Source organism: Oncorhynchus keta, chromosome 34 (assembly GCF_023373465.1).
Source record: "Oncorhynchus keta strain PuntledgeMale-10-30-2019 chromosome 34, Oket_V2, whole genome shotgun sequence".
NCBI classification, from domain to species: Eukaryota; Metazoa; Chordata; class Actinopteri; order Salmoniformes; family Salmonidae; genus Oncorhynchus; species Oncorhynchus keta.
In genome coordinates this window covers 16785658-16804576 of record NC_068454.1, presented here as the reverse complement: position 1 = coordinate 16804576, position 18919 = coordinate 16785658, and the positions used below count along the sequence as shown (strand labels likewise).

Here is an 18919-nt window from a genome sequence, read left to right as displayed (position 1 = left end):
ATTTGCCTACACTGGAACTAAAGGGCCTAGCCCGAACCATGAAAAACAGCCTCAGACCATTATTCCTCTTCCACCAAACTTTACAGCATTGGGGCAGGTAGCATTGGGGCAGTCTGTCGGACTGCCAGATGGTGAAGCGTGTTTCCACTGCTCCAGAGTCCAATGGCAGCAAGCTTTAGACCACTCCAGCCAACGCTTAGCATTGCGCATGGGGATCTTAGGCTTGTGTGCGCCTGCTCGGCCATGGAAAACCATTTCATGAAGCTCCATATGAACAGTTCACGTGCTGATGTTGCTTTCAGAGGCAGTTTGGAACTCTGTAGTGAGTGTTGCAACCGAGGACAAACTATTTTTATGCACTACTCGCTTCAGCACTCGTCAGTCCTGTTCTGTGACCTTGTGTGGCCTACCACTTTGCAGCTGAGCCATTGTTGCTCCTAAACATTTCTACTTCACAATAACCGGGGCAGCTCTAGCAGGGCAGCAAATTGATGAACTGACTTATTGGAAAGTCACAGAGCTTATCAGTAAGGCCATTCCACTGCCAATGTTTGTCTTTGGAGATTGCATGGCTTTGTGTTCGATTTTATACACCCGTCAGCAATGGGTATGGCTGAAATAGCCGAATTCACTCATTTTGAAGGTGTGTTCACATACGTGTGTGTGTGTGTGTGTGTGTGTGTGTGTGTGTGTGTGTGTGTGTGTGTGTGTGTGTGTGTGTGTGTGTGTGTGTGTGTGTGTGTGTGTGTATATATATATAGGCCGAGGCAATAAGAAGACACCGTGGCAGAATACATTAAACCACTCCTTTGTTTCATCACAAGCCAGAGAGCAACATCTGTCTGGTGAAGTCCACAAAGCATATTGCATGTAACAAACAGTAACGTGACCTACAGCACGATCAGTCAAGTTAATGTTATAGTTATTGCAAGGGAAACGGGAGCTGCCTCCACTAATTCCAGCACCATTTCAACTTCAACATTTCTACATCATCAAATCACCTATGCTTTGTCTAATACAGCGACAACTAAAAGATTCCAAAAAGAATTTAATCCAATCAACGTAAGCGAGATATCATGTGGCTGTCCATGTTTCTGACTTCTGTGTATGTGTGCATAAGTAGAAAAAACATGTTGACTAACCCGACTGTGCCATTTGCCATCCTCCTCTTTCATGTTGCCTAAATGTATTTTTTTTCTCCTTTTTTTATAACCTTTTATTTAACTAAGCAAGTCCAGTTAGGAACAAATTCTTATTTACAATGACGGCCTAAACCGGCCAAACCCGGACGACGCTGGGTGAATTGTGCGCTGCCCTATGGGACTCCCAATCACGGCCGGTTGTGATACAGCCTAAATGGTCCATGACTCTGTCATACAGTACACACTTTTAGTTTTTGTTGTCTTAGGCTACCTGGTTAACATTAGCCTACTACATCTAGCTACATATTGAACTTCCAGCCTCTCAGGCTGATTGGCTGAGAGAAATTGATGATAAAATTATTGGGGAGGGGGGGCTGTCGTCTTGTTAGACTTCAGTGCAGCTTTTGACATTATCGATCATAGTCTGCTGCTGGAAAAACGTATGTGTCATAGAAGTGGGTGTAAAGCCATAATGTGGATAAAGAGTTAATTGTCTAACAGAACACAGAGGGTGTTCTTTAATGGAAGCGTCTCCAACATAATCCAGGTAGAGGCAGGAATTCCCCAGGGTAGCTGTTAGGCCCCTTGCTTTTTTCAATCTTTACTAACGACATGTCACTGGCTTTGAGTAAGGCAAGTGTTCCTATGTATGAGGATGGCTCAACACTATACACGTCAGCTACTACAGTGACTGAAAGGACTGTAACACTTAAAGAGTTGCAGTTAGTTTTAGGAATAAGTTAGTCCTAAATATTTCCAAAACTAAAAGCATTGTATTTGGGAAAAATCATTCACTAAACCCTAAACCTAAACTACATCTCATAATGAATAATGTGTAAAATGAGCAAGTTGAGGTGACTAAACTGCCTGGAGTAACCCTGGAATGTAAACTGTCATGGTCAAAACATACAACAGTAGCTAAGATGGGGAGAAGTCTGTCCATAATAAAGTTCTGCTCTGCCTTAACAGTAACAACAACATTAATGACATGCATCAATCTCCCATGGCTCAAAGTGGAAGAGAGATTGACTACCTAATTTCTTATTTTTGTAAGAGGTGCTGAAGGTACAGCGCTGTCTGTTTTAAAATACTAGCACACAGCTCGGACACACATGCATACCCCACAAGATATGCCACCAGAGGTCTCTTCACAGTCCCCAAGTCCAGAACAGACTTTGGGAGGCGCACAGTACTACGTAGATCCATGACTATGTGAAACTCTATTCCACATCAGGTAACTGATGCAAGCATTAGAATCAGATTTAAAAAGCAGGTAAAAATACACCTTATGGAACAGAGGGACTGTGTGAAGTAACACAAACAGACACATGCATACACACACACACGATAACATACTCACTATACACACACACATATACATGGACTTTGCATTGTAGATATCTGGTAGTGGACTATGGGCCTGAGGGCACACATTTAGTGTGTTGTGAATTATGTAATGAATGTATTGTAAAGTTTTCAAAATTGTTTAACTGCCTTCATTTTGCCGGACCCCAGGAAGAGTAGCTACTGCCTTGGCATCAGCTAATAGGGATCCATAATACATACCAAAAATATATTGTCACAACACAACTTATTGCCTCAAACTCATTAAGAAGGAAATAAATTACACAAATTAACTTTTAACAAGGCACACCTGTTAATTGAAATGCATTCCAGGTGACTACCTCATGAAGCTGGTTGAGAGAATGCCAAGAGTGCGCAAAGCTGTCATCAAGGCGGCAAAGGGTGGCTACTTTGAAGAATCTCAAATCTAATATATATTTTGATTTGTTTAAAACTTTTTTTGGGTGGGGTATTACATGATTCCATATGTGTTATTTCATAGTTTTGATGTCTTCACTATTATTCTGCAATGTTGAAAATAGTACAAATAAAGAAAAACCCTGGAAACAGTAGGTGTGTCCAAACTTTTGACTGGTACTGTATATTACCCCTAAGGAGACTGAAAAGATTTGGCATGGGTCCCCAGATCCTCAAAAGGTTCTACAGCTGCACCATCGAGAGCATCCTGACTGGTTGCATCACTGCCTGGTATGGCAACTGCAAGGCACTACTGAGGGTAGACTGAGGGTAGACTGTACGGCCCAGTACATCACTGGGGCCAAGCTTCCTGCCATCCAGGACCTCTATACCAGTCGGTGTCAGAGGAAGGCCCTAAAAAGACTCCAGCCACCCTAGTCATAGAATGTTCTCTCTGCTACCGCAAGGCAAGCGGTACCGGAGCGCCAAGTCTAGGTCCAAGAGGCTTCAAAACAGCTTCTACTCCCAAAGCCATAAGACTCCTGAACATCTAGTCAAATGGCTACCCAGACTATTCACATTCCCCCCCCCCTCCATTCTCCACACCACTGCCACTCTGTTGTCATCTATGCATAGTCACTTCAATTATCTCTACCTACATGTACATACTACCTCAACTAACCGGTGCTCCCGCACATTGACTCTCTACCGGCACCCCCCTGTATATATATATAATTTGTTTTTTACTACTCCTCTTTAATTACTTGTTACATTTTATCTCTTATTCCTATCTGTATTTTTTTAAACTGCACTGTCGGTTAGGGGCTCATAAGTAAGCATTTCACTGTAAGGTCTACTACACTTGTTGTATTCGGTGCATGTGACTAATACGATTTGATATTATACTGTATATTATATAGCTCTGGAGGCCTCTAGTGGCCTTCAGGCCATTTTAGCATGAAAAGAGCCATTGAGGGCTTCCACCATTTTAATGTAGTCAACTGGGTGGAATGTCCGACTTTATTGGCTGATCCCTCCTGATAACCCTGTTGGAGTCATGTCCAACCAGGACATCAGGAGGGATCAGCCAATCGTGAAGAAGAAAATGAACTACTTCAAAATGGAGATCGCTGTCAGACCTATATTGGCACATATATTTTTAACTTTTATATTTTTTATTTATTTTTTACTTCTATTTTCAAAGCGAAACACCACAAACTAATGCCGGGGAAATAAAAAAGGCGAAACTGACCACCCTCCTTCCTTGCTCCTGCCCTGCCTCTTCCACCAATCCAAATGTTTCTTATGGGCAGAAAAGAGCAGAGGCTCTGAGCTGTCCGATCAGGTCCATTGTCTACTTACTCGAAGTCCTTTATCTAGCTTTATGCTCCTATCAACACACTTCCTGTTTTTGTTTGGATCTTTTAGCGCATCTCATCCCAGTGAAGCGTCTATATATCCTATTTTCAGCAGTAACACACAATTCGTGTCTAAGAAAGAACTGTCCGTGTGTGCGCGCCGCCTCTCATTACACGGTTTACCTACGGTCTCTAATAGGCTCGCAAGAGCATGACCGAATCATGCAAACATGGAACTTGGATATTTGGTTGTCTTTTGCCTCTACTGTTGATTGCTGTAACCTATATGAACGATGAAGTTAAAGTGGAAACAAAAATTACTGTACTGCTTTTTTAAATGATGTCGCTGTCACTTTTTATACACCACATTCCCTGAAGCGTCCTAATTTCCTTTAGGGCCCAGTGGAGCTCTGTGAGCCCTGTGATGTAGTACACATGCTGTCCCTGGCGGTTGTTTTAGGTCAGTGCTATTCGGAATCCTTGGGACGTCCCTACCTTAAACCCTAACCCTACCTTAACTATTTTGCATTTCAACTTCAAAGGGCGTAGTGACGTCCCAAGGATTCCGGATATCAATGACCGTTTATGTTGCGGTACTTGAGTGTATGGTGGGGGCCCATAATCAGTTTTGCAGACACTAATCTCCATTGTATGAAAAACAACATATGGCTGCTGAATGTGCACCATCCATGTCCAGGTAAAATGTTACCTGTTACCTAGCCTTTCTTAATCAGGCTCTGAATGTCGAGGTTTGATAAGGGTTCCTGCTGCTAGCTAGCTAGTCTTGTTCACCAGCTGACTTGGTAACATTTCTTGCTGTTCTGACCGTACTGCATGCTTTAAAAGAAATGACGCATCAGTTGTTCTCGCACCTGATAATTATGCTCGCCAATTCAACACGGGGCTTTCTCTGGTCGGATGTCGAAACCAGAACCTTGCTGAATATCTGGGGGGAGCGGGATATCCAGACGGAGTTGGGCGGAAACTTCCGAAACAGTCATGTCTACCGCGACGTCGCCAGAAGGTTGGGAATTAATGGGGTTCGAAAGAACCCCAGAGCAGTGTAGGGTGCGAATCAAAAGCCTGAAAAGGCAGTTTATCCTGGCCAAGGAGGGCAACCTGAGGAACAACGGACAATACCACAAAATCTGCAAGTTCTACGATGCCATGGAGACGATACTAAGCTGCCGTACCCAGATTGACCCCCAGGAGTTGTTAGACAGTGGGGCCGTGGGGGATGAGACCGAGGAGGAAGTGGACACAGACTCTCCCTCCACAGGACCCATACTTGGAGAGCACAGGGGAAAGCTCCTACCCAGAAACCCAAGTGAAGCTCGAATACCCTCCCATCCCTGTGACAGTGGGAAATAGTAAGTACCATTAGTATGGCATGACGTTACATTGTTATTATATGGATTATTTTGCAAATACAGGCCTTTTTGTGTGGCAGGGTTTGATTTTTAAGATACAATTTATTATTTCACACCCATTAAGTAGAGTAAAATTACTGTAACTTATTTTTCAGCTTTCAGTGTTTCATTTTATTTCCTAAAGCATTTAATGTCTGGATTCCACAGTTTTTGCATGTTTTTTTGCCCAGTCTCACACTGACTTTTGACATTCTGCTATGTATTACCCTTACAGAAGTCTTGATAATTAGAAAATATTTAATGCACCTGATTTAAAAAAAGAGTCAAATGGAAACTATATAAACTCAGCAAAAAAATAAATGTCCTCTCACTGTCAACTGTGTTTATTTTCAGCAAAGTTAACATGTGTAAATATTTGTTTGAACATAACAAGATTCAACAACTGAGACAAACTGAACAAGTTCCACAGACGTGACTAACAGATATGCAATAATGTGGCCCTGAACAAAGGCAGGGTCAAAATAAATCAAAAGTAACAGTCAGTATCTGGTGTGGCCACCAGCTGCATTAAGTACTGCAGTGCATCTCCTCCTCATGGACTGCACCAGATTTCCCAGTTCTTGCTGTGAGATGTTACCCCACTCTTCCACCAAGGCACCTGCAAGTTCCTGGACATTTCTGGGAGGAATGACCCTGGCCTTCACCCACCGATCCAACAGATCCCAGATGTGCTCAATGGGATTGAGATCCGGGCTCTTCGCTGGCCATGGCAGAACACTGACATTCCTGTCTTGCAGGAAATCACGCACAGAACGAGCAGTATGGCTGGTGGCATTGACATGCTGGAGGGTCATGTCAGGATGAGCCTGCAGGAAGGGTACCAAATGAGGGAGGAGGATGTCTTCCCTGTAACGCACAGCGTTGAGATTGCCTGCAATGACAACAAGCTCAGGCCGATGATGTTGTGACACAGCCCCAGACCATGACGGACTCTCCACCTCCAAACCGATCCCGCTCCAGAGTACAGGCCTCGGTGTAACGCTCGTTGTTTGGACGATAAACGTGAATCTGACCATCACCCCTGGTGAGACAAAACCGTGACTCATCAGTGAAGAGCACTTTTTTGCCAGTCTTGTCTGGTCCAGCGATGGTGGGTTTGTGTCCATAGGCAACGTTGTTGCTGTTGATGTCTGGTGAGGACCTGCCTTACAACAGGCCTACAAGCCCACAGGTGTGATGTTCGGATGTACCGATCCTGTGCAGGTGTTGTTACACGTGGTCTGCCACTGCGAGGACAAGCAAATTACATAATATATATTTTTTTTTAAGTTTGTACTTGGTTATTATGGATATGAATAGAGACAGTGGAGCTCATTGAGGGAGATTCAGAGTTTGATGCCAGGAAATGAGAGAAAATAAAGGTAAATATGTTTTGAGATATTGTACGTCATTATCAAATAGGCTATAATTTCCAATAATGATTTAGGATACATTGTATGCTTGATGTTCGACTTCATGCAAGAATCCCTGCTCTTTATGACCAAATACTGTAAAAATGTATTTCCCACCACATGTAATTACCACCACATAATGAACTGTGATGGTAAGGACAATGTGGTGGTAATGGCAATGTGGTGGTAATGGCAAAATGTATCAGTCATCTCTCCAAAGTTCTCTGCCACCTTCATGAGTGGAATCCATCTGCCACTGTCTTCCATGTTGTAATAGATGCACCAACCACACAGTACAGATTCAAGAATAATTTATTCTACCTGAGCACAATTCCATTTCAACTGGGCTTTCAGAAGGTCACATGGGATTCTTTGGAGTCTGGACATGGGAAAGGTCCTGCGTATAAAATTGGTGCAGCTGTGAAGAGAAGTTGATTCCATGGTGGCAAGAGGAAATGACCTTCAGAATGGAAGGGTTCTACGAGGAACTTTCCAAAGAGCAGTCAAATGTGAAGCTCTTTTACGTCACAGAGCAAGAGATTGAGAATATTGATCCTCTGCTTCCAGATCGTATTGAGACGATCCGTGGAACAATGACAATACACCAGGTAATATGTTTCATGTAAAACTATAGATTTGTAATTACAAAATGTAGATCAAATTGTAGATTTTCAAATCACTATCTTTTCATTCTAAGTCATGTAAGTGTTTACTGAAGGTGTTAACAGAACGTGTTAGAGATTTCCTGTATATTCATCAATTTAAGAAATGTTCTATGTTGTTTACAGATCATCACTGCCATTACAGGACAAATCACATGGAGAGCTCTCAGTTGTTGGTGCTCAACTCCACATCTGTGATTGTTTTGGGCCACAGACCGTGATAATTCAGAGGCAGACAAAGCACAATCTTCACTTCAACCTGTACAGCACCACAACTATTTTGTAGTGCAAAACCTCCCATTGCAGACATACATGAGAGACTGATTGGAAAGTGGTGTGTTGTGAAATATGAATACCCTTACCCTGGTATTATACAAGATGTTGATGCAGAGAGCAGTGCTCTAGTCAAGACGATGAGTCGTGTGAGAGCAAACAGATTATTTTGGCCAACGAGAGAGGAAATTGTATGGTACCAACCAGAGAATGTGCTTGGGCTTGTCCCTGAGCCTCATCCAGTGACAAAAGGGCATATGATGCCTGATGGCGCAGTCTGGGAGGAAATTTGCTCTCTCGTTAAGCAATAGATTCTTGAGTGAGCACATACCTGTCTCATGAGCCTGAATCAATATACTGCAGCCAGTGAACAACAATTTGTTTAATGTCAACTAGTGTTTACAACCTTGTAGATGTATTTCTGCCTAATGCATTGAATCTAACAATTGTTCTAAAATACACTTTAAGTTCTTGAGGCATGTAACCTTTTGTTTTTTGAGGTTTTGAATTGTGTTCTATATCTTCAATAAAATGAAACATGTACAACTGTGACGTTCAAAATATTTAATGGTATTTTGAATAGGTTTTATATGAAATGTAATTTCCACCACACTGTCATTACCATCACGGTAAATGTGGATTAAAATTACAATTGATATTATGATTCCCATATGTGAACCTTTTTATATGCTTGTTCTTAAGATAATTCCTAAAATGTCAAATATTAAGATGTTGATGTGGTAACTGCATGTTTCTGAGTATCATCAAGGCATATATGGACAATTTTATCACGTGGTGGTATTGACATTTCCCCTCAGGTATTTGGGGAAACCTATAAAAAATCTTTCTACTCTTAAATAGTATGGTCTCAGCTACTATTTGATCTTGTTTCCAAATAGAGTGAAGAAAATATTCACATAGATTTAAAAAACAGTTTCAAGAGGTTTCATTTTCAAAAACATCCAAAAAGTGCCCGTATTTGCGAAATCAACCATAGCTAGTATACCAATACTACCACAGTGGCAGCTCTCAAACCTCCATCCACTCCTCAACAGGCACTACAGTCAGACAAATCAGCAGCCAGTCAGCTGGTGGGCCATCCTCCAAGCGACCCAAGAAGCGGCACGCCAACCTGGCCCTGGACAGTGTGACGAAGCGCCTCCTGGAGCAAAGTGCCGAGGCTGAGCAGAGCTTCTACCAGATGGAGGAGCAGCGTCTGCAGGCCGAGGACCACCGGCGAGAAGCCAAACATGCCCGCGAGCTCCACATGCTCCAGGTGTTGGGACAGATGTTTTCCAGCATCGCCACCAGGAACCCTATCGCCACAGCTACCCCAAACACAGCAATGCCGCCTGCTCTGAATACCATGGAGTCCACCATGCAGCGAGGTGTGCCCATGTCCGCCTCTGGCCAAATGAGGCGTGGTCGGTCGAGTCACCGCCGAGTCCGCTCGCCCCAATCCCAGGTTGAGTGGCCCAGCTACCACAGTGAACCACAGTCCAACGCAGGTTTAGGTATTTGCTTCTCTTACTCAGTTGGCCTGTGTTTAACCAATGGCCAGCTCTGGTGAGACTGCTTGTCAACAAGCAGGTCAAACGTAACTGAATAAGGCTGAAACAGACCAACAAACACATCTAGGCTGAACTAAATGGACACACAAGCAGTTAGCGCAGGGAAGCGACAAGTTTTAAGTAAACTCTGAATACTTCTCTCTCCTTTTTCAGTCCTCGAGCGCTCCTTCTCCCTTGGGACAGCAGCACGCTGAGGAATGGATGATATCCTTCCACTGGTGAAGAATATAGTCCCTCAGTTTACGTCTAAAAAGCACAAAGGCCAAGCTGGGCGGATTGCGATTATTGGGGGATGTCAGGAGTAAATTATCCAAGTGACCCAGCCCCACCTTCAACTTGGATTTCTAAATTAAGGTTTTCTGGAGTATACCCATATTGTGCGAGGTAAAGATATTCTAAAATGTTCTTCTTTGTATCCTTCTTTCGTTCCATCCTTCTTTCTGATTGTTTTTCTTGTCATGGTAAGGTATACAGGAGCTCTGTACTTTGCTGCTATCTCTGCATTGAAAGTGGTAAGCACAAAGTAGCTTTCTTGGTCCTGTGTCATTTTTTACTCTGGTGGAGACATTGATATGACGACAAAACCTCTGCTGTATCACTTCCCAGGGGGCCGACGTGTCACACGTATTCTGCGCTAAAGCTGCAGCGACGGTGATCAAATCCTACAGTCCGGAGCTCATAGTTCATCCTGTGCTGTAAGTTCTGTCTCGGAATGGAAGCCTATTTGTAAGTGGTGTGCATATAATGGATGTCTTTGTTGATGATAACTGTGTTAATATTATCTATAGGGACAGCCCCAATGCAGTGGAGGAGATAGAGAAATGGCTCCCCAGACTTCACTGCCTGGTGGTGGGCCCGGGGCTGGGCAGAGACAAAATGCTGCTGAAAACCGCCAAGGCACATGGGACACTGAAAACACACACACACACAAACAGTCAATTTTAGTTGACAGTTGACATATTACCAATGTTTTCATGACTCTTTTTTTCTCTTCAGGAAGTAATTGAGAAGTCCAAAACAAGAGATATCCCTATAGTTATTGATGCAGTAAGTACTGTACACAAAACAGATTTTCACTTTGTTAATAGATTTAGATTTCTTCACAAATATGTGCAGTGATTGTATGTTCCACCAATAGGACGGGCTGTGGCTGGTTGCTCAGCAACCATCAGTCATCCAAGAGTACAAGAAGGGCATCCTCACTCCCAACTACATGGAATTCACCCATTTGTATGAGGCTATGGTGAGTCTGCCAGTTCAGCTCTGTGTGTGTTGTGTGTTTATCATTATCCTACTGTCTGTCTGTCTTTTTCAGCACCATGAGCCTCTGGATAGCAGTGACCATCAGAGGAGTGCCATGGAGCTCAGTGTTGCCATGGGCAACCTGACTGTGGTGCTCAAGGGGGAGGACGACCTTATCACTGACGGCAACAAGGGTTAGTGTCTGTCACGCACAGCTACACTTAGACTAAATGCGACATTCACACAATTTCCTGTAAAGCTCTGACTGTCCTGTGTCTCTGTGACGTCCAGTGATCTTGTGCAGACAGGAGGGCAGCGGGTGTAGGTGTGGGGGACAAGGTGACCTTCTATCTGGCTCTCTGGGAGTGCTGGCACACTGGGCATACACCTCCTCAGCAGACATGACCAAAAGGTACCATATTCATTACCATTATGTGCTTAAACACTGACATGGCCAAAATGAATATAGTTATATGAGAACATTAGAAGGGGCTGCCATTGTTACTTAGTTGGCCTAATTGGACAGTTTATTTGTCATTGCCGTAACTGTAATATGTTCTCCAATCTCTGCCTCAGTGTGAACCCGTCAGTGGTGGCAGTGTTCGGGGCCTGTTCTCTGACCAGACAGTGTAACAGACAGGCCTTTCACAAACATTGGCGAGCCACCACCACCACAGACATGATCCAGGAGATCAGCTACGCCTTCAAAAAACTATTTGAGAGCTGAGAACGGTCTACAGGGGTCCAAGATACTCACATACGTACTGTACATACACTTACATACATGCATACATACTGTACATAGACATAACGACACACTCTTCCATGGGAATCCTGAGAATCCATTCTCTATCTTTACTGTCATCCGGAATAGAATCTTAGTGACAGTATGGCACCGGTGTGGTCTCCTGTTTTTGTCATAAACATCTTTTACATTGTAAATATTAAAATGTTGTTTGAAAGTTAACTGCTTTGTTCTGTCTTCTACCTCCCTCACAGTGTTGCACAGAGTTAGATTATCCAATGTATCAATGATAACTGTCAGCTCAAACAGTGCGAAATGCCTGCGATGGAGAGAAACTTTGTTTACATTTTAAATAATTGCCATTCTGTCATACTGCCACCTGAGGGCGCATACATTGTATTTACGATATGGCGGGTTATCGCCTTCATAACATCAGAGCAAAACTATGGAACTGTATCAAGCTAAGATGTAACATCAACATGTCAGGCATCAACCATTTTCGCAAGATCTGCATAATTGTAAACTAAATGCATTAAAACAATAGACTTAAAAACCGATTCAAACGTCGTTGCCGAAAAAGTATCTTCACAAAAAAACAAATCGACACATGCCGAGTTTGTTTCACAGGATGCGCATGCGCAAAACACCGCTTTATTTGTTCAACTCAAGTTTACTGTTCTTCACGCTCTAATCAATGCACCGTTAGAATATTCTCCAGTTGGATTGAATACATTGTATGAGCTTCAGTAAGCGGAAAAATATAACGTTTCTGGTGAGTAAAAATGGGTCGTTTGCATTGCTTCATTAGCGTGTTCAGACCGTAATCAGTATGAAGGCTGTAACAACGTTACTGCTACTAGCTAATGGTAGCTAGTTCGCTAACACAGTAGGCTCTATAAGAGCCTGAAGCTTCCTCCTGTTAAACGTTAGATAGTGGAACTAGGTTTCATGGATACAGTGAGGTAAAAGGTCAGCTTAAACGTAAAAGAGATTGCAAATATGTGTTATTTATTCGCCCAACGTGTACTGTAGAATTGAGTTTCGGATGTTCTGTGTGCCATAATGTTGTAGAAGGATGTTCTGTGTAACATTTGATTTTTTTTGTGGACAGCTTTGTGTGGACATTGACTGACGAGAATGTTAAATCCGGCTAACGGCGACCCGGTCCACGTCGTTTCAAATTATGTGGAAGAATATTTGGATATGGTCGAATCACTGCCTTTCGACCTACAGAGGAGTGTGTCGCTTATGAAGGAAATTGATGCGACGTATCAAGGTAAATCGTTCACGTTTCATCCACTGACCAACTTTGCTAGCTACCTGCTAGGTAACGGTAATCAATATAGCCAGTTTACATAACTGCTACTAGTCTGTTAACCTAGCAAGCTGAAGTTACGCTGCTAGTTTCTAGCAGTAGCTGGGTACTGGCGTCCAGATGCACAGGCTAGCTAGCTTGTATCATTCGATTAAGTTACAATTTGAATAAAAGGTGTCTACTATTCTATGTCAAATTAAAACAATATTCGTTTCAAGTTATGTAACTGTATTTAGCTTACTAGAGTAATACACGTTTGTTTAGCTCCATAATAAAACTGCCACTCCATCCACTTTACGCTATCTATGGGCCATGTTTGTTCTATCTCTTGCATCCTATGGCCCGCCTGCCTGCCTCAGATGGCCTGCAAGAGCTGGATGACGTTTATGATCGCTACAGTCGGGAGTCCGACCCTCTCCAGCGGCATAGACTTCAGCTGGCCATCCAGAGAGCTCTTATCCGCAGCCAGGAGCTGGGAGATGAGAAGATCCAGATTGCTGGGCAGATGGTGCGTGAACGTGGCTGGCTGCCTCTATTATTGTTTATGGTCAAAAGTGTCTCCCCTTTTATATGAACTTTGCTTAAACCACTTTTTCAATTTTCGCCTAAAATGACATGCCTAAATCTACCTGCCTGTAGCTCAGGCCCTGAAGCATGGATATGTGTATTATTGATACCATTTGAAAGGAAACACTTTGAAGTTTGTGAAAATGTGAAAGGAATGTAAGAGAATATAACACATTAGATCTGGTAAAAGAAAATGCAAAAGGAAGAAAAGTTTTTATTTTTTTCTGTACCATTTTTTAAATGCAATCGAAAGGGCATAATGAATTATTCTTGCCCAGGTGCATTTCAGACTTTGGCCACTATATAATATAATAATAATAATATATGCCATTTAGCAGATGCTTTTATCCAAAGCGACTTACAGTCATGTGTGCATACATTCTACGTATGGGTGGTCCCGGGAATCGAACCCACTACCCTGGCGTTACAAGCGCCATGCTCTACCAACTGTGCTACAGAAGGACCACATATATAGCAGCACTTTATGTGCAAAGTCTGAGTGATGCAGTGAAATCTTGCATATCTATTCAAAATGTTGTATCAAGACTGCCCAAATGTGCCTTATTGGTTTATTCATACATTTTCAAGTTCATAATTGTGCACTCTTCTCAAACAATAACATGGTATTATTTCACTCTAATAGCTACTGTAGATTGGACAGTGCAGTTAGATTAACAAGAATTTAAACTTTCTGCCCATATCAGATATGTCTAAGTCCTGGGAATCTTTTTTGTTTTGTTTCTTACAACCTCATGCTAATCACATCAGCCTACGTTAGCTCAACTGTCCTGCGGACAGGACAAACTTCTTCAGGATTAGTGATTTTCCAACCTGAAAAGCAATAATATTGATGGATGAGGCTGCAACAAAGCCCATATTGGTCACTCTCCTTGACCAACTTGCAATACCAGTCAAAGGTTTGGACACCTACACATTCAAGGGGTTTTCTTTATTTCTAATATTTTCTACATTGTAGAATAATAGTGAAGACATCTAAACTATGAAATAACACATCTGGAATCATGTAGTAACCAACAAAGTATTAAACAAATCTAAATATATTTGAGATTCTTCAAAGTAGCCACCCTTTGCCTTGATGACAGCTTTGCACATGCTTGGCATGCTCTCAACCAAAATGCTTTTCCAACAGTCTTGAAGGAATTCCCCCACAAGCTGTGCACTTGTTTGCTGCTGTCCTTAACTCTGCGGTCCAATTCACCCCAAACCATCTCAATTGGGTTGAGGTATTGGGTTGAGGTCAGGTGATTGTAGAGGCCAGGTCATCTGATGCAGCAGTCCATCACTCTCCTTGGTCAAATAACCCTTACACAGCCTGGAGGTGTGTTTTGGTCATTGTCCTGTTGAAAAACAGTCCCACTTAGGGCTAAGTGATATGGCAAAAATATTAGAATATGGTATTTTTAGTTTTGAATAATCAAAGTTCTATGTTTGCTTTGTGAGTAGTGAGTGATCCTAGGGTGGCAACACGTACATTCTATGTGATTTCAATGAGTCTTTCTCCATTCTGATTGTTTTATACTGTTCAATTCAACTTCAACCAAAACACATTTCAGCACTTATCACTTCTGCATTCCCTGCACCCAGTTGCAGTGGTGGAAAAAGTACCCAATTATCATACTTGAGTAAAAGTAAAGATACATTAATATAAAATTACTCAAGTAAACGGTATTCACCCTGTAAAATACAACTTGAGTAAATGTCTAAAAGTATTTGGTTTTAGATATACTTAAGTACCAAAAGTAAATGTAATTGATAAAATGTACTTAGCTATCAAAGTAAAAGTATAAATAGTTTAAAATTCCTTAACCAGGTGGCACCATTTTCTTGTTTTTATTTACAGATAGCCAGGGGCACCACTCAAACACTCAGATATAATTTACAAACAAAGCATTTGTGTTTGAGTCTGCCAGATCAGAGGCATTAGATGACCTGGGATATTCTCTTGACAATTGTGTGAATTGGACCATTTTCCTGTCCTGCTAAGCATTCAAAATGTAATGAGTACTTTTAGGTGTCAGAGAAAATGTATGGAGTAAAAATAATGTACATATACCCCAAAAAAAGACTTAAGTAAAAAACACTTTCAAGTACTACTTAAGTACTTTACAACCACTGCTCAATTGAGAATTCCCACACTGCCACATAGGGCTGCATGATATGGGCAAATAATCGAGGACTTTTTAAAAAACCAAATGTTGCAATTGTGATTTCACTTGCGAATTAGAGCAAAACTGTTGGAATCTTGGAAATATAATGACTATTCTAATTCTATAGTTAGAATATAATAGTGGGCATTTTGAATACATTGTTTAAGATGGCAACTAATTAAAATGCCAGGAAGGCGTTATTGTGACAGGGTAGGAACTAAAGTTTTGATAAGTGTTTCATAGGGGACCCTATGAGCTTTGGCTACGTTGCATGTTTTCATGAAGCTAGCATTCTTGCTTTGCATATTCCTCATTGATTTAGAAGATGCTGTTGCACAAACAACATGCTGATTTAGGTCTACACAATCACCTTTATTAGCTAGCTACGTTTGCTCTTACTCAGAAGCTATTAGCATTAGCGGCTAATAATTAGCGTCCCACAAGTTTTAGGGCAACCTGCTAAGAAATTGACAAACTAGCTGTTTACTGATGTAAGAAACACAAACGTATAGTGTCATTATAGAACGCTAGTTGATTATTTATAAGCAAAGTGAAAACCGCATTCTTGACTGAACGCAAGTGTCTCGTGGTTGAGGAAAGTCAAATGCGCTCCTTCAGTGACAGGGGGCGTGGCTGTGTGTGGAACGGAGAACAGGGCGGAGAGAGATGATTTAAGTAGCGAAGTAAACTAACATTACACATTGTTGTAGGATGTCCCTTGGGGATATCCGTACCTATATATGACATGCGAGGGTTAGGTTAATAAACAGGCTGGAGCTAGAATCTCGTTGTCGCGCGTCCTTATTTTTAGCTCATACTACACACATGGCGTATCACATTTAACAAACCAAACATTCAAATACTGGTGAAGTAAAAACCCAAACTGGTCACTGCATCAATACCGGTATATGTGCAAACCAGATGGGATGGCTTATTGCTGCAGAATGCTATGGAAGCCATGCTGGTTAAGTGTGTCTTGAATTCTAAATACATAAGACAGTGTCACCAGCAAAGCACCATCGCACCACTTTCCTCCATGCTTCACTGTGGGAACCACACATGAGGAGATCATCCGTTCACCTACTCTGCATCTCAAACACACACGGGTTGGAAACAAGAAATCTCAAATTGGCCCAAGCAAGTCTCTTATTGGCATCATTTTAGTAGTTTCTTTGCAGCAATTGACAGTCTCCTCTGAATAGTTGATGTTGGGATGTGTCTCTTGAACTCGAAAGGATTTATTTGGGCTGTAATTTCTGAGGCTGGTAATTCAAGTGAACTTATCCTCTGCAGCAGAGGTAACTCTGGGTCTTCCTTTGGCGGTCCTCATGAGAGCCAGTTTCATCATAGCGCTTGATGGTTTTTGCGACTGTACTTGAAGAAACTTGAAAAGTTCTTGACATTTTCCGCATCGACTAACCTTCATGTCTTAAAGTAATGATGGACTGTCGTTTCTCTTTGCTTATTTGAGCTGTTCTTGCGATAATATGGACTTGGTCTTAAGCCATTTTTGGAAATGTTCTGTGTAACAACCCTATCTTGTCGCAACAACTGATTGGATCAAATTAACTAACAAGGCACACCTGTTAATTGAAATTCATTCCAGTTAACTACCTCATTAACCTTGTTGAGAGGTTGCCAATATTGTCCAAAGCAAAGGGTGGCTACTTTGAAGAATCTCAAATATATTTTGATGTAAAAAAATGGTTACTACTTGATTCCATGTGTTATTTCATAATTTGTCTTATTCTACAATGTAAAAAAATAAAAAACTGGAATGAGTGGGTTATCCAAACTTTTGACTGGTACTGCATGTCACCTCACTGATCAAAACCCACAGTGTGTTATATATATATATATATTACACACATACTCACTATGTACTGTTCCAGGTGGAGTTGGTGGAGAACTGTAGCAGACAGGTGGACTGGCATTCTGAGCTTCTCCACGCCTCCAAGGAGAACCCTGATACCCATGTACCCACATCAACTGCCATGACAACGACTGCAGCCTCCATAGCGCCGTTGGCAGAAACATCAACAACTCCGGGCAAAGCTGGTCACCATGACAAGAGGCGTGACGAGGTGACACTGTGCTCAGTCGGCGGGGGGGACAAGTCTGGCGGGAAACGGTCACGGCGGCAGAAAAGCGGAGAGAATTGGGAGAGCTATGGAAGCATGGGTCATGTGGATGAGGTGGCCATGGGGGTGCCCAGAGAGAAGAGGGCCAATACGTTGTCGTCCAAGAAGAAGAAGAGGTCAAAGGGCAAGTCAGAGAGGGAGGTGTCACCCCTAGACCTGCCCATCGACCCAGACGAGCCCACTTACTGCCTGTGTGAACAGGTATCCTACGGTGAGATGATTGGCTGTGATAACGACGAGTGTCTCATCGAGTGGTTCCACTTCTCCTGTGTGGCGCTACATCACAAGCCCAAGGGGAAGTGGTTCTGCCCCAAATGCAGGGGCGAGAATGAGAAGACAATGGACAAGGCCCTAGAGAGGGCGAAGAAGGAAAGGGCCTACAACAGGTAGCTTCTCTACCTAGCCCAGCGGACATTGTCATGTTAGACTAGTTTTTTTCTACTCCCAATGCTGTTTGAAAATGAATTGGAAAGAGGGACTTATTTTAGTAAATGCTGTACTGGAAGATGGACATCCTGGTTCACGACAGAGATTATTTTATCGAATAGCCACACCAATGATTGACGTTGCTGTATCATGCATGCAACCTTAATGCTCTTCTGAACAAATAAAAAATGAATCGAAGATTGTGCAATACATCTATGAACTTCCTGTTGAATTGTCTTTGTATCTGAGATGTGATTGCCCTTTGCTTGAAGTGCCATTACTGATAGAACTGCCCTAGCAAAAGGCATTGAAGACACTTAATCATCTCTTGGTTAAGTTGGAAATGTTTTATGGAGTGTGTGACATCAAATCCCCTTGGCAATGGGCCTGTGTTCGTGAGGACTTTCACTTGACACCAGTAAGGTGAATTAAATGTATCTAGTCCAACTATATAGTATTAAATCAAAAAGTATTTATGAAAGCCAATTTTACATCATATAGAAACCTAGCCTAAAATCCTTACCAAGAGGTTCTGCAAATGACATATCCCCCTCTGCTCTTTGCATACTGCCAGTCAAATAGCAAAGCAAGAACTCGTGTCATTTGGTGTTGTGTACACAATCACTCCATGCGGTTCTGCAATTGTGATTGGTTTTAGATGTGGAGTTCTCATTAAGGTTTGCTTCAATAGTGTTCCATGAACTTTGAAGCTAGTTTCACAGATCAC

General features: G+C 42.2%; 1 protein-coding gene and 1 pseudogene across 2 annotated transcripts; both read left to right on the top strand.

Moving 5' to 3' along the window:
- The first annotated feature begins 4064 nt into the window (after positions 1–4064).
- On the top strand, positions 4065–11954 carry LOC118366617 (uncharacterized; annotated as a pseudogene).
- Positions 11955–12191: 237 nt separating this feature from the next.
- LOC118366787 (inhibitor of growth protein 1-like) lies at positions 12192–18390 on the top strand. Of its 2 annotated transcripts, none has more exons than XM_035749464.2 (4): positions 12192–12347; positions 12687–12851; positions 13250–13398; positions 17518–18390. In XM_035749464.2, the coding sequence occupies exons 2-4, from the start codon at positions 12713–12715 to the stop codon at positions 18154–18156; spliced, it is 927 nt and encodes a 308-aa protein (XP_035605357.1). In that variant the 5' UTR covers positions 12192–12347; positions 12687–12712; the 3' UTR covers positions 18157–18390. The 2 variants fall into 2 exon arrangements, with proteins under 2 accessions (XP_035605357.1, XP_035605358.1); XM_035749465.2 differs by lacking the exon at positions 12192–12347 and adding an exon at positions 12384–12544.
- Positions 18391–18919: the final 529 nt, after the last annotated feature.